This window comes from Microtus oregoni, unplaced genomic scaffold (assembly GCF_018167655.1).
Source record: "Microtus oregoni isolate MIOR12 unplaced genomic scaffold, Mior012 000031F_ref0000149, whole genome shotgun sequence".
Lineage (NCBI taxonomy): Eukaryota > Metazoa > Chordata > Mammalia > Rodentia > Cricetidae > Microtus > Microtus oregoni.
The window spans coordinates 11,021,219-11,036,626 of record NW_024543090.1 but is presented as its reverse complement, the minus strand read 5'-3'; the positions used below and the strand labels follow the sequence as shown (position 1 = coordinate 11,036,626).

Below are 15,408 nucleotides of genomic sequence, written 5' to 3'. Positions count from 1 at the left end.
TTCTGAGCACTGGCCTCAATATCAATCAGTAAGTGATAAGAATAGATCACCTTCTTTCAAGGATTTTCAGTCCTTCTATTGGGCAAAGAAATAAATATGTTGGCCTAGCTTGAGCATCTCCTATTTGATGTAGAATATACCAGGTCCTCATTATGTCACACTGTAGCTTTTATGGTGCACACTCTATACACTGAGTGTTAACTCAGTTGACAATAAGATTGTTTCCATAAATGTGCAGTTAAACAGATACCATTAGATGCTAACAAGAAGTAAAAGAAAGGTTCAGGAAAAAAAGAGATTGTAAGTAAATTACCCTAGTAAGCGAAAGTGAACACTGAGCTCAATTAAAAAATATCATGACAATTTCCTGTAACATATTGGAGAGGCTTATATCAAAGCTCAAGATCCTTCAAGATAAAGAAAGAGATGCTGATGCAGGTGTCTTCAGGCATCTGAAACATCTCAAGTCTCAAAAGATGCAGCCTCAGCTATTATGCAGAAACAAACAGTTAAACATAATTTACATAAAATTTCCGTTAGGAATTTAAGTTATCTAGAAATGATTTTAAATGTGCATAAGGATGTCTGAAAGTTAGATTCAAATAATATGCCATTTTTATAACTTTGTATATCCACACAGTACTTTACATTATAAGTATAATGGAACTTTTTAGAATATAGACAGACTACGCATAAAATCACCATTGGCATATTAATTAGCAAACGCACATAGCCTTTTTAAGAAAAATATTTTTATTTTGAATGAATTATTCATTCTAAACTATCCATGAAAATATTTACTTGTGAGACATTAACACTCCACAAAGAAAAGCTACAATTTGGATCATCAAGATGCCTCAGCAGATAAGGGCACTGGATCTGATTTTGACCTCTAGTAGTCACATGGTGGGAAAAAGGCCTTCTTTCTGACCGCCATATGGGTGCTACCTAGCACCTACAGGCTTGCACACACAGCTATAAATAAATAAGTGTAAATCTATTTAAAAATTAAAAGGAGAAACAATAGCCTGCAAATTTCCAATCATTACTAATATATGCATGCCTTTTAAACTTTTGTCTATGCTTGAAAAAATGAAGGAAGATATTTGAAATGCAAATTTAGTTAGATGAAGCAAGTCTTGAAATATTATATCTGAATTTAGTGTTGGAATATGGCAAGAACATTTTAAATATTTCCAAAGACTATGGTGTATGTTTCACTTTAGAAAAAAACAAACCTAGCTGCTGAAAACATATAAAGGATATTTACTAGATTGGCTTCCATGATACAGTCTAGGCAGTCCAACAATGACTGTCACACATTGAAGACCTGGCAGACGGTCAATCCACAAGACACGGGACCTCAGCAGTCCCAAGCTGGTGCTTTAAGCCTGGAAGATTCCTGGAGAACTACTTGTATTCACTCCACATTGGTAGCCTGCAGAAGCTGGGTTCTGATGTCTGTGGAGGATGGCAACAGGAGCAGCAGTATTAACAGCACAGATGAACTTAACACTGGGGAGGTGAAGGCAAGCAGGCAAAAGGCAAAGTTTATTTCTCCCACATGCTTTTGTTTGTGCTCCCTTGGCTTCTACTTTAATTCCTACCTGTGGTTTTCTGCCTGGTGTTCTTGCCCCATTTTTCCTCAGTGATGAAATATTACAAGGAACTTTAAGATTAAACGAACCTTCTCTTCCCATGTTCCTATTTCCTCAGTGTTTTTTCACAACAATAGACAATCAAATTAGGACAATTGCATATGTGTTTAAAAAAAGATGATTGGATTGATGACTTTATATAGCATGTAAAGCTATAATTCAGTTAATAAGTACTGAGTTACAGAAGACAGAGTTTCAAATAATTAAAAACAATGTATTGAAAGTAATCTATGCATTGTAACGTGTTTTGTTATACTTTGTTATATTTCTTATATATTTTTGTTAAATTATCATTATTATTATTATTCTGAAATTAAAGGCACATATATTTATTAGCCTTCACATTATATTTTAATGATTTAATGTTAAATGCCTTAATTTTCTAAGTATATAAAAATGATGTGTCGAAACACTTAACATTGCTGTTGAATACTGTCACTTTCTGGTTTAACTGCATTTTTTTAAAGATGATTTTACTTTTTTTTAGAAAAAAATGTTACTACACTGATCAGAAGAACAAATCAATGAGCAGGTTAGTGAATTATTTATAATTTTTATTACCAGTTTATCATTTATAAAAACAAAAAGAACACATTAGATTATCCACGTCTCCAATTATAAATGTTAGGAAGAAAATTATGTTGATTTCTTGAAAGAGTATTTTTTTAATTTAACATAATGTCTTTATTGAATTCTTGGCAATTTCACATCATGCATTGTAATTCCCCTCACCTCCCAGTCCCTCAGTATTCTCCCTTCACATCTGCAGCATTCTTCTTAAAAGAAAAAATTTTAAAAACCCAATCCAAAACAAAACAAGCAAACAGAAAAAAAAAAAGAAAAGAGCAACCAAAACAAAACAAAAAAAACATTCAATCCTCCATTTTTTCCACCACTCCAATACTTCTTCATTAATACAAGTGTCATTGGGAGTCTCTGTGTGACACAGTTCACCCTTTTGTCCGAGCAGCTTTATTTGCAAATATTCATTGCAAGGAGACATTAGTCTGGTTTAAGGCCTCTGGTTTCTGGTGCACTATAATCAATGAATCCTCACCAAATCCCCTCTCAGATATATCATGGTTGTCCCAAGTGCTGGAACCCCTTCGGTAGCATTTCACAGCACCAGACCTTTCACGAGCTCCAGCAGGTCCTAGATGGGGTAGATGTAAAGCTGGGCCAACCCCAGATCTGTCTGTGGGCTTGGGGGGTAGTTAAGTTGATCAGTCCAAGATACTGGAGCCACCCCTCTCAGGTAAGAGAAGGATCTAGCTCCCCTAAGCCCATGCCTTCAGGGTCAGTTCTCTCTTGTCCATTGTGAATGGTGGCAGGGTCCATTCTCTCTTGTCCATGGTGAATGGTGGAAGGGTCAGTTCCCTCTTGTCCATGGTGAATGGTGGCAGGGTCAGTTCTCTCTTGTCCATGGTGAATGGTGGCAGGGTCAGTTCCCTCTTGTCCATGGTGAATGGTGGCAGGGTCCGTTCCCTCTTGTCCATGGTGAATGGTGGCAGGGTCCGTTCTTTCTTGTCCATGGTGAATGGTGACAGGGTCCGTTCCCTCTTGTCCATGGTGAATGGTGGCAGGGTCCGTTCTCTCTTGTCCATGGTGAATGGTGACAGGGTCAGTTCCCTCTTGTGCATGGTGAATGGTGGCAGGGTCCGTTCTCTCTTGTCCATGGTGAGTGGTGACAGGGTCAGTTCCCTCTTGTCCACGGTGAATGGTGGCAGGGTCCGTTCTCTCTTGTCCATGGTGAGTGGTGGCAGGGTCAGTTCTCTCTTGTCCATTGTGAATGGTGACAGGGTCAGTTCCCTCTTGTCCATGGTGAATGGTGGCAGGGTCAGTTCTCTCTTGTCCATGGTGAATGTTGGCAGGGTCAGTTCCCTCTTGTCCATGGTGAATGGTGGCAGGGTCAGTTCTTTCTTGTCAATGGTGAATGGTGGCAGGGTCCGTTCCCTCTTGTCCATGGTGAATGGTGGCAGGGTCCGTTCTCTCTTGTCCATGGTGAATGGTGACAGGGTCAGTTCCCTCTTGTCCATGGTGAATGGTGGCAGGGTCCGTTCTCTCTTGTCCATGGTGAATGGTGACAGGGTCAGTTCCCTCTTGTCCATGGTGAATGGTGGTAGGGTCAGTTCTCTCTTGTCCATGGTGAATGGTGGCAGGGTCCGTTCTTTCTTGTCCATGGTGAATGGTGGCAGGGTCAGTTCTCTCTTGTCCATGGTGAATGGTGAGGCCATCTCTCCTGAGTGTGGGGCTCCAGTTTTCACTTGAGAGTCAGGGCCAGCTCTCCTGTTGTTGTGTCTAACAAGGGTCAAGGCCAGCTTTCCCAAGGCCAGTGAAGAGCAGGACCAGATCATGGACATCTGATTTTATTACTCGTCATTCCTATGACCCCCCCTTGTGGTAACAGGGTCACACCCATCAGCACAGACCCCAGCTGCAATAGGATCATGGACACAGACATCACCATTGGGAGCAGCTTGCATCTGGACAACATCCTAACTGGGTGGAAGCACAGGTTATTCAAATCAAACTTGGACTCCAACAAGGCCACCAGTTGTGGCCCCAACCCTGGAATTCCATGTAACCTTTAGTGGAACATGGGTCTTGTAGTTCAACAGACCCCAGCTTTGGTAGGACTATGGATCCAGACATGGTGCTTGGCAGCAGCCCGGGTCTGGATGTCATTGCTTCAGGTGTCAATGCAGGTGACTTGGATTTGCACAGCCCAGCAGCTGCACGGCCCACAGACACTAACTTTGCCCCAGATCTCGGGCATCCACGTGGTCTTCAATACCAACAGGAACCTCAGACATCAACATAGACCCTGACTACAGTTGGGCCATGAACCCAGACATGGCCCTGGTGCTGCAGCTCTGGCCCGGAGGTCACCAGAGCATCACAAAGCAACACAGGCCACTCAATTCTGCATGTTCCTAGCTACAGCATGGCCCTCAGCCACCAACATATACTTAGGTGGCTAACCTGAGCCCAGGCACTCACACAACCCTCTGTGGCGACATGGGCCATGGACCACTTCAACATAGACCCTGGCTGCATTAGAACCACTCACCCAGACACAGGCCTTGACAGTGGCCTGGAAGACACCATGGTGCCACGCCAGAGCACAGGCCACTCAGATCTGTAATGCCCAGACTGAAGCATGGTCCTCAGACTCCAAAAAGACCACAGGTTGGGGCCCAGAACCCAGGCATTCACCTGGTCTTTGGTAGTAACATAGGTCATGAACTTTAACACAGACCTTAGATGCAGCAGGACCACAGATCCAGACATGGCCCTCTGCAGTAGCCTGGATCTGGATACCACCACGACCCCAGGCTGTGGTGAAGACCACCCAGATTGACATGGCCACAGTGGAAGCATAGCCTGTGGATACCAACATGGCATGAGGTAGCATCCCAGACCGTGGAAATCTGCATGGCCCATGAGGAAACAAGGATCACAGATAACAACACAGACCTTGGCTACAGAAGGGTGACATATCCAGACTTGTCCCCTCGCTGTATTGGACAGCAATATGTGCCACTTAGGTCTGTGTGAACCCAATTGCAGCAAGACCTTTGGCACCAAAATGGTCCCAGGCTGCTGATCAGACCCCAGGTAACCACGTGGCCCTCTGCTGCTAGTGGAGCCACACACGTCAACTCAGACTCTGACTACCGTGGGGCCGCAGACCCAGACATGGCCCTCTACAGCATGTCCCAACATGGGCCTGAACAACACCATGGCTCCTGATAGCACCATAGTCCCCCTAGATTAGCAGTAGCTCTATTGGCTATACTTCTCTTGGACACCTATTTAAACTGAAGAAAGGAATTTCCACTTAAGAAATGCCCAATAACAAAACCTTCATATTGATAGCTGTTTTCCTGTCCACTGCAAAGGTATCAGTTGATGAAAACAAACCATTGCAACATCAGCAGAGCAGTGTAACTGAGTAACACTAGAGACTAGTCAGAATAATACACAGGAAAAAAAATGAAGTGTAATATCATTTTAGGAAAGACTTGATGAATCTAACACTTTCAAACTTTATAAATTGTAATGAGAATATTTTTTAAACATAATGTCTATTTTAAATAAAATGTTTTCTTTGGGTCCCTTTTAGCTGTTACAGAACTAATTTTTCAAGTGTCTTTTTAATATATTTATTCTTGAATGACATTTTTCAGAGTCTTGCTAAAGAATAAAATTTTGAATATTAAAATCTATAAAAAGTATTTTACATAAAAATATAGCTTAGATTTAAAGTTAACTTCAATTTCAAGGGAATCATACACATTAGTATATAAATTTCTAAATGGACAAATTTTGAGACATATTTTAACAATTCTAAAATGATCTTATATCTGTGATGCTCAACCTTTCAAGTAACTAAAAAATGAACACTGTACCATGTTGTTGTATGATATTTTATATTGACTATTTTCTGTTTTAATTCTTAAAATTTGAATTTAGGTATTGGAAATATTTTTAAAACTGTCCCTCAAATTTAATTTGTTGCAAACAGTTTTCTTTGTTTCTTCGTTTCATGGAATTGAGTGGTATAGGATAGGCATCAAACAGTAAAGGCATTGAGAGAAAATAAAATTTTTCTGTCGCTTGTTTATGTTTATTTTCATATTCACTTGAGAAAAAGATTGATTATATATTTTCTTTCAATTTATTTTAGAGGAAAAATAAATTCTATTTATGTGAAAGGTAGGCATAAATGGTCATATCTTACAGACTTTCAAGTACAAAATTTACAGTCAGTAAAACTCTACAAAATATAAAATTTAAATCAAATGCACACATTTATTTTTATTAGTGCTTTTCTTTTCTTGCAATAGAAAAGACGTTTGTGTGTGGTTAACCAAGGCTGGAAAACATTAAGGGATAAATAATGCCCAGGCAATTATCTAGCTTCTGAAGATCATCATATCTCTAGGCACCTTTAGAGGAAATAACTAAAGCCCTTTTGGTGCAGCAATTTAATTTTTATTTACAAAGCACTTTTATGTTCAAATATTAAAGACATCATCAAAATAGCCTGCAAGGAAAATAGAACAGAAATTAGCCAGTGTTGCAGATGAGGGAAAATAACTCTTAGCATCCCCACCCGCAGTCCTACCCAGAGCTTTCCCAGATGGTTGACAGTTTGTATTTTAGTCAGATTCTCTGAGCCCTTTGATCTATATTTTTAGTTTACATGGAATTATCTTACCCTGCCTCCAGATTTTAATAAAAGACACTGAAACTGTATTAGAGTGATCTTCATGTTTTATCAGAAAATTCAACATTTAAGATGTCCAAGATGATAGACATGTCTGGATATTTTTGCAAACAGCAACATAAATAGTAACACAACATTCATTTCTCACCTTATTATCGTGACCGTTAGAGCACACCCTGCAGGTTTCTTGTGTCCATGTTGTTCTCAAGATGTCATTTCACTTAATAATGAAAAAAAAAACAACTAAGTGAGGCTCAAGGAAATAAATTCACTAGGCTTAGAATCTGGTTTCAAATCCAGGACTGATGATATTTCACCATCTGAGATCATTTTTCCTTCTCAGAAAATGTGTATAAAGACCTAAGTTGATAATAGCATTTATTTTCAGTTATCAGTAGAAGATGATCTTAATGTTCTCTTATAAATTTTGATGTTCATTTATTTCCAGGTTGTTTTTATTCAGAGAGAGATCATAGGCCATTAGGAGCTGCAGTTCACCAACATTACCCGAATGTCCTTGGCATTACCCCTTTGGTTTGTTCTGACCCTTTGCTGGATGTAGGACAAATGGAATCACTTCCTTTCTTTAGAACTGAAAACATCAGCTCAAGCATGGAACTGTTTTGTCTAATTTCAGAAACTGGCAAATTCAGCTCTCCTCATCCATCCAATATGCTGCATTTAAAAAGACTAGAAAAGTTGATTTGTACTATAATGTCTTCTACATGTCTTTGCATTGGCCTCAGAAAAAAATCTATTAATTCAGGGGTCTTGTTTATGAAAATAAACAAAATGAACTCCTCAAAACTGATTGTTAATTTAGATTTAAAATAAGTGTTGTAGCTCCTCAAAACCTGAATTGATCAGTATCCCATTGATGATCCTAGTTGGTAAGAAATGATCAAGATTTTTACATCCAAAGCTTTTCAACAGGATTTAATTCTTGTTTAAAATTTCCCATGGTAATTTCACCATATCTTAAGACACAGTATTGACTGCCTGCCCTTTGTTATCTTAATTTTTTTTCTAAACTTCAAGAACCTGACAAAAGCCATGTTAAGGTACATTGTGTTTGTGTCTGGAGATAATCTGTCCTGCAATTTTGACTTCTCTATTGCAGCAGCACACTATAATCACTGTGGAAACACTGTTTTAAATGAAAACAGCTGTTGTTATAGTAACAGAATTTAAATTTTCAGAATCAATGCTGAAGGTCAGTCTTTTGTTTTGCTTTATTTCTCATTCTGTGAAGGAAAATGATGGCCATTATTCCAAAAGCATACATACACACTATTCATTTACATGGAAATTTTCACACTTTTTTTAAAGAACCAGGGAGCAATCTATACTTACATACTCACTCATACATACAGCTTTTAGAAAGATATTGTGCTGCCTTTTAAAATGTTCCTTCCTGTGGTCATCTTTATGCAAGGTAATTTAAGATATTTTCTACAGGGATATTATTTCTCTGAAAAGAGTTTAAATAAATGCTGGGCTTGTTTTATTATTTTCTATAAGACTTGTTTTATTATTTCTATAAGAAAACAGAAGCAGGTGTGTATATGGTGTATGTGTGTGGATAGTGTATACGAGTGTGTGGTATAGGTGTATGTGTGTATGTGTGTGTACATGTGTGTATGCATGAGCATATATGTGTGTGTGGTGTGTTTATGTGTGGTGTGTGTTTGTATGTGGTGCTTGTGTATGTATCTGTGTGTGTATGTATGCATGCACATGTGCATATTATGAGAGACAGGGAGAGAGAGGGATCTGGAATATTTTTTTCTCTAATGCTTAAGAAAACTGTCACAGGAAACTAATATAGCTCTGGAATGCAACCTTATCTAGTTCTGGGATTTGACTTGGTTCCAGGGTGCAAAATTATTTCAAAAGAATCAAAAAGTGGATGTCCCAAAACCCAATGGTTCTTGACAAGTCAGCATTTCCAGAGTTGGAGGAGTCGGACTGCTACACTGGCCCTTTCAGCAGAGCCCGGATTCACCAGTGAGTGCTCATCTCTTTCCTGTTATGTCCTGGCTCTGTACTTCCCATTACCTCGAGCTTGTTTATTGAAGAAAAATAACTGACGACATTCCCACTGGTCACCAACTGGGTCGAGAATGTATCATTGTATTAGAGTTTATATTTAACTTAGGTACAGCACTACATGAACATTTGATTATATATTAATTTATTAATTTCATGATTCAGAGATAGTCAAGTAATAATTAAATATCGTTCTATAGACTGGTAACCTAGATATTCTTTTGAAGTAATAACTTTGTTGGTGGCAGAGATGGCTTACCCATTCAAATCACATGATATTCTCACGGGGGAGTATCCAGCACAAATGTAGAGGCACACAACTGTAACTCCAGTTACAGAGGATCCACAGCACACACGTGGGAGCTTACAACTGTCTGCGGCCCCAGGTACACGAATCCACAACATGTACATGGGAGCTCAGGATTTCCTGTAGCTCCAGTTACAAAGGATACAACGACATCTCTGACTCTTTCAGGCATCAGGCACATGTGTGGTATAGATAAATACATGCAAAAAAAGCACACATACATATTCAATAAATCTTTTAAAAGTTATCATTGGAGAAAATAATTCATCTAAAATAATTATGGCAACAATAATAGGACTACTGCTAACACTAACACTAATTAATGCATTATTGAAATTGTAATTTTACTTAAATATACTTTTAGTATTTAAGTGGTTTTATTTAATCTGATTAAAATACGGTAATTTATTTAGAGAAGGCTACAGGTCTCTTTCTTTTCATTCTCTTTCACTCTCACTCTCTGCCAAGCCTTTTTCCTCCCCCTTGCCTTCCTACATATCTGTTTATTTGTCTATGCTTTTATCTACTATGACTTATTAAGTTTTTACAGTTCATGAATTGAATTACAAGGTTCATTAAGGCACATGTTCTGCCATCTATCTTCACGGCACTCCAAGACAAATGCTATAGACAAGAAGATAATTGTGAATCAAAAAAAGGTAAAAAGAGATAGAGAAATATATAATATTTACAATATATTGTAGTAAAATATATAATTCCGTATAATACAAAGGCTTGGGAGTCCACAGACGCTATTTTGGATGTCTGGATAAACCTTTTCCTGGGATGTGGTAGTTGATAAAATTCTAGATCAGTCTATACCATAGCCAAAAATCAGAGTTTCTTCTCCTCAGAATATTCTACTCACTTTATGATTTAATCATGGAGGTCCATATAAAGCAATCCTTTATTAATCCAGGTCTGGAGAAAGGAAGGCAAGACAGAGCATGAACTCCCTGTCTAGAAAACTCAAAATCCCGGTACCTTCATCAGCTTTTTATTGTACTATCACAGGATCTTACAGATCTGTGGTTGCACCAAACAAGATGAAACAAAATGTACTTGACATACTTTGAAAACTCAAGGAACCAGCTGTCTTTAAAGAACACTAATTAAAAACATCTGTCGTATACCTCCCTAATAGTATCCCATTGATACTCTGTACAGTTTAGTTTGTGATTGTTTTCAGTGTAGGCCACCCTGCTTTCATCCCAGTGTACCACGCTCCCACTCCTTCAGCATCCAGCCATTACACAGTGCAGCTACACAGGCCATGGGTCCATGACTCAGCTGCTCTATTAAAGCTCCAGCTGGATCTTTACCACTTTTCTCTTCTGCTGACCTACCCTGCCCCTGCGTTTTGCAGGGTGTTTTTCTTCTCTCCTGTGTGCCTGCATTAAGTATCATTATCTAAGGAAAATCATATCAGAAAATTCTTGCTGCTGTCTCTTCCCCCGGTCACTCACTACATCATTATACTATTATATTTTTCCCAGAAACCAGCTGGAATTTATTTATTAACTCGATTATACCACCTGCTTCATTTGTCCATAATACAATCTCTTCCAAAACTGAACTTATCTCCCTTAGAATCACTTTCTCTGGTAGGCTTAAGTCTTGTGATGAAAAAAGATTGGTGGTTATTCTTTCTGCCTCCTATAATAACCAAGACTCTGAATTTAATGTATCTGGATACACATAATATTTAATACTGAGGAACTCAGCATGTAATAATATGGTCAGCTGTGCAGACTGAAGTACCCAAGGCTGGGTAAAACCCATCAAGAAGGCAAACTAGGCTAGGAGCACTGACACACATGAACAGGGTTGCAGCAACATGGAGACAATGGTTCAACAGGAAAGTTACTTAGCTTGGTAACTCCTTGAATATGGAGGGTGAGGAGGATGCAACAGATAGAATAACTAATACCACAGATGAAATTTCCTACAAAAAAAATGGTTCATCATTCACAGAGATAAAGTGCATAGAAGCAGAGAGTGTCACCAATCCAGTAAGATCCAGTTCATTCCACTACTTGGAAACTTTCAGTCCATTCTAAATTAAACATTTACACAGATCCATTCTCTCATTGTGAAATCCCCCTTTGCTTCCCATAACATCCACACTCACAAGGTCCCTTGCTACTGTTTCCAGAGAAGGACATTATAGGGTATCAAGGGAACAGAAAAAAAGAATTAGGGGACATCACTAAACTCTGAAAACTGATTAAGATAGAATGGCAAGTATTGCATGGGAAATAATCTCAATTTTTAATTAAATCTATTTGGATAAACATTGTTTGAGTTGATACAAACCCCACCCAGCAAATGGTGAATTTCTTTTTACTCTATGATAAACAAGACATTTGAGAATACCAAGACCTCTTTACAAACTGAAAGAAGATGCTAAAATGAATTTTTGATCATTCTCTGCATTTCGTTTAAGTATTGCTTTTTATCTGTCAGTCTATTTTTGTCAAAGAGGAGGACTTCTTTCTTATCCTAGAATATTTTCTACTCATTGTCTTTAATTATAGAGACAGATGGTTGGTAACCCAGTGTTGTATGAGGCCACTTGTTTGTTCCTACCTGCTCAGCCACGAAATAACCACACAGAAACTGTATTAATTAAACCACCATTTGGTCCATGTGCTCTAGTTTCTTATTGGCTAACCCTTATGTCTTAATTTAACTCATTTCTGTTAATCTATGCATCACCACATGGATGTGGTTTACCAGTAAGGTTTCAGCATGCCTGTTGCCAGTGGCAACCACATGGCTTCTCCTGACTCTGCCTTTTTTCTCCCAGCATTCAATTTAGTTTTCCCTTCTTACCTCTATTCTGCCCTGTGCAGGTCTAAGACAGTTTCTTTATTAACCAATGGTATTTACAATACACAGAGGGGAATCCCACATCACCTCCTCTTAACATAGAAAATTACATATAACAAAACAGTTATCAAGCAAAAATTATGGTTAAAATATTGATATCTACTTTATCTTTCACCATAACTAAGGAAAACTATAACTATATTCTTCAACTCCATCAAAGACTCCAGAAGGATATAATATTACCTAAGTAAACAGGATGTACATTGTAAGCAACTTTCAAAACTCTAGAATTGATAGAAACATCTTGCTGCCTGGACAGTCACCCAAAGTTCTTCTGTACCATTGGAACTTTTTTTCTAGCTTTCTCAGACCCTATGTGGATTTATACCCACTGCTGCCACCAAGAAACTGGCAGTACACTGCCCACAAACCCCATTCAAGTGCTCACCCTCCTAAAACAGCTGGACTTTGTGCTGCCAGAACAGCCCAGGAAACCACCATTTGGAAACCACACAGGTTTTTTTTTTTTTCTTTGCTACTGCTGAATCAGAAAAGCCTCTCTTAAAAGAGCTGCACCATACCACCAGCAAGCAGAACATACTGGGAAAAAAAAGGCTGCCAAACCTTGTTTTTTAGTGTCTAGAATTCTTTTCTAAGCCCTCTTAGGTTTTAAGTGGATTTAATTGCCCCACATTGGGTGCCAATTTCTTATCTGAGGCTGCTTGCTTATTCCTACCTGCTCAGCTGCCAAAATAACCACACAGAAACTGTATTAATTAAATCACTGTTTGGTCCATTTGTTCTATCTTCTTATTGACTAACTCTTACATCTTAATTTACCCATTTCTATTACTCTGTGTATTCCCATGTGACTGTGCTTACTGGCAAGGTTCTGGCATGTCTGTTCCCAAAAGCATCTACATGGCTTCTACTGACTCCACCTTCTTTTCTCCTAACATTCAGTTTAGTTTTTCCTGCCTATCTCTATTCTGCCCTGAGCAGACCTAAAAAAGTTTCTTTATTAACCAGTGGTATTTACAACATACAGAGGGGAATCCCACAACAACCCAGGAGCTTACAATTGTGACTAGATTTTGTGATCAGTTCTGAATATTAAAACCAATCCCTTCATCTCAACAGCTTTATAATAAACAATAAGGACACCTTCTTCAGCAATGCTACCCGAAGCAGGATAGTTTACCACATGCTGGAGCGCACCAAATATGAAAATGGGATATCAAAAGTGGGTAAGAACATCATTTTATAGACACAGATTAAAATATAAAATGTTATATACAAATGTAGAGTTCCATAACAAATAAAATATTTTACCTTCACTCACTAATTGTGAATTGCTTAACACAGTAGACACAACTTTTATGGATACTTTGAGTTGTTTTAAAAAATATTTATTTTTGAGGGCATTTGGCAGATGTATCAAAATGTGAACTATACAAATACATAAGAACAAAATTTATCCTAAACTAATAGATTTTTAATGAAAATTTGGTAGAAATGGTTCAACACAGCATTGTAATAAAAAATTAGAAGTACCAAATATGCTATGTCCACAATTTTAGGTATTTGTGCCTACTAAAAATTATCTATTTTCTCTTTATCAATTTAATTACTAGAGCTTCTATGTGTAAATATATAAGCATATAATTTTATTTCTTATGTGTTATATGTTGAACAGTTTATGACATAGATTTTATTCTAAGAGATTAATATTAATTCCTAGATCAAATTGAGAGTGAAATTTCTTTATGATTCTTTAAACAAAAAAAAGAAGATTACAAAACTATTAGTCTAGTGTGATTCTAATTTGTTAGTACATAGAGGTAAAAATAAATGAAAGTCTAGAAGACTATGTAAATAACCTAATGAAAATATTTCTGGAATGAGCACTTACTTTCGTTTGGTTAAATTTTGAAATTTTGTGTGATTTGATGGGGTTGACAGTTTAGTACATATATAATACAAAAGAAAACTGAGAGGTTTGCAAGTAGAACAAAATAAATTGAGAGTCTTACACAGAATTGAAAACAAAACAAAGCTAACATAGAATTGGACCTTTTAATGGTGAGACTTAATTGCAGCAGTGAAGAAATCAATGTTAGCCAAATATTCTAAATTCTCTGAAATTACAAATTGACAACCCATGTAATCTATCACCATTCTTTTCTGATTATACTAGAATGGAGAACAACACTAGATAAAAAGATAACCTTTCATGCTTTTTTCTAACAATTTAATTCATTCATGACTGAGCAACTAAAACAGTTACCTTAGACACTAAAACATTACCCAAAACAATAAGAATATTTCTAAAGAAAGGAAAATTAAAATACCCCGAATATGAGCTGAAAACTTTCCTGTGTGATGGGAAATTGTACTTACAGGTTTAAATGTTATTTTAAATGAGTATAAAGGTATATATTTTGTGGAAAATATGCTAAACATAGAAGATATAAAATAAATAACATACGTATTTTGTGCTTTTAAAACAACTATTTTCTCAAGTCATTATGCATCACATAAAAATGATGCTGCAAATTCCTGTGCAACAGTCTAAGATGTATACTCATTAAATTACAATTTCTTACTGAGCACCTTATGTAATTGTATTTACACCATGAAAGAGGGTTCCACATTTCAGGTATACAATTTTTTTTCTTCATGCATGTTAATAAGTAACACTGTAACTAAAATTCCCGTTCAGAAAGTTTTTCTCACTGCTCATTCTCAAAAGGAAGTCTTACAATACATTCACTGAGATAACAAATCTGAGGGTGGCATTTTATGTCCTTTTGATTTAGCATAAACTAACGTTTCTCCATGCAAAAACCTTATTGCTAAATGTCGGGGATAGAAAATTCTTCTTTGACTAAACTTTGTTGTATTCAGAAAGGGGTTAAAAAATGATTTTCTTGGTTCATGTGATCTCAAGAAGTGGGAATAGCAATGCACCTCACATCATGTTGAGATATGGCAAAATGAAACCTTGTGCTAGTGTCTTGAAAATAATGTGACAAAGACACTCCTAGGCTCATTACCAACCTCTTTCCTAAGATTGTTGTCCCTAGAGTTGACCTGGATATGAAAGTGATTTGAATTACTCTGTCTTAAAATAATTCTGTGTTCCATGTGTGTTTATATATGCTTTCAGAGAAAGCCGTCATTGAAATTAACTAAGAACTTCATTTTCTTTCTAGGTATCCGTAAGCTTATAAATAATGGCTCATACATAGCAGCATTCCCCCCACATGAGGTATTTATGAAAGATATTTTCCATTAAATAAAATAAAGTATTTTCATTCTCTGTGACA

At 37.3% G+C, this 15,408-nt stretch overlaps 1 protein-coding gene across 2 annotated transcripts in view; it reads left to right on the top strand.

Moving 5' to 3' along the window:
- The window catches only part of Ano3 (anoctamin 3), a 228,023-nt gene that overhangs the window by 124,982 nt on the left and 87,633 nt on the right, over positions 1–15,408 (top strand). For both annotated transcript variants that reach the window (XM_041679064.1, XM_041679065.1), the window contains 4 exons: positions 2,146–2,190; positions 8,767–8,898; positions 13,220–13,326; positions 15,295–15,350. In XM_041679064.1, coding sequence (XP_041534998.1) covers positions 2,146–2,190; positions 8,767–8,898; positions 13,220–13,326; positions 15,295–15,350 — 340 coding nt within the window. The remainder of the gene's footprint in view (positions 1–2,145; positions 2,191–8,766; positions 8,899–13,219; positions 13,327–15,294; positions 15,351–15,408) is intronic.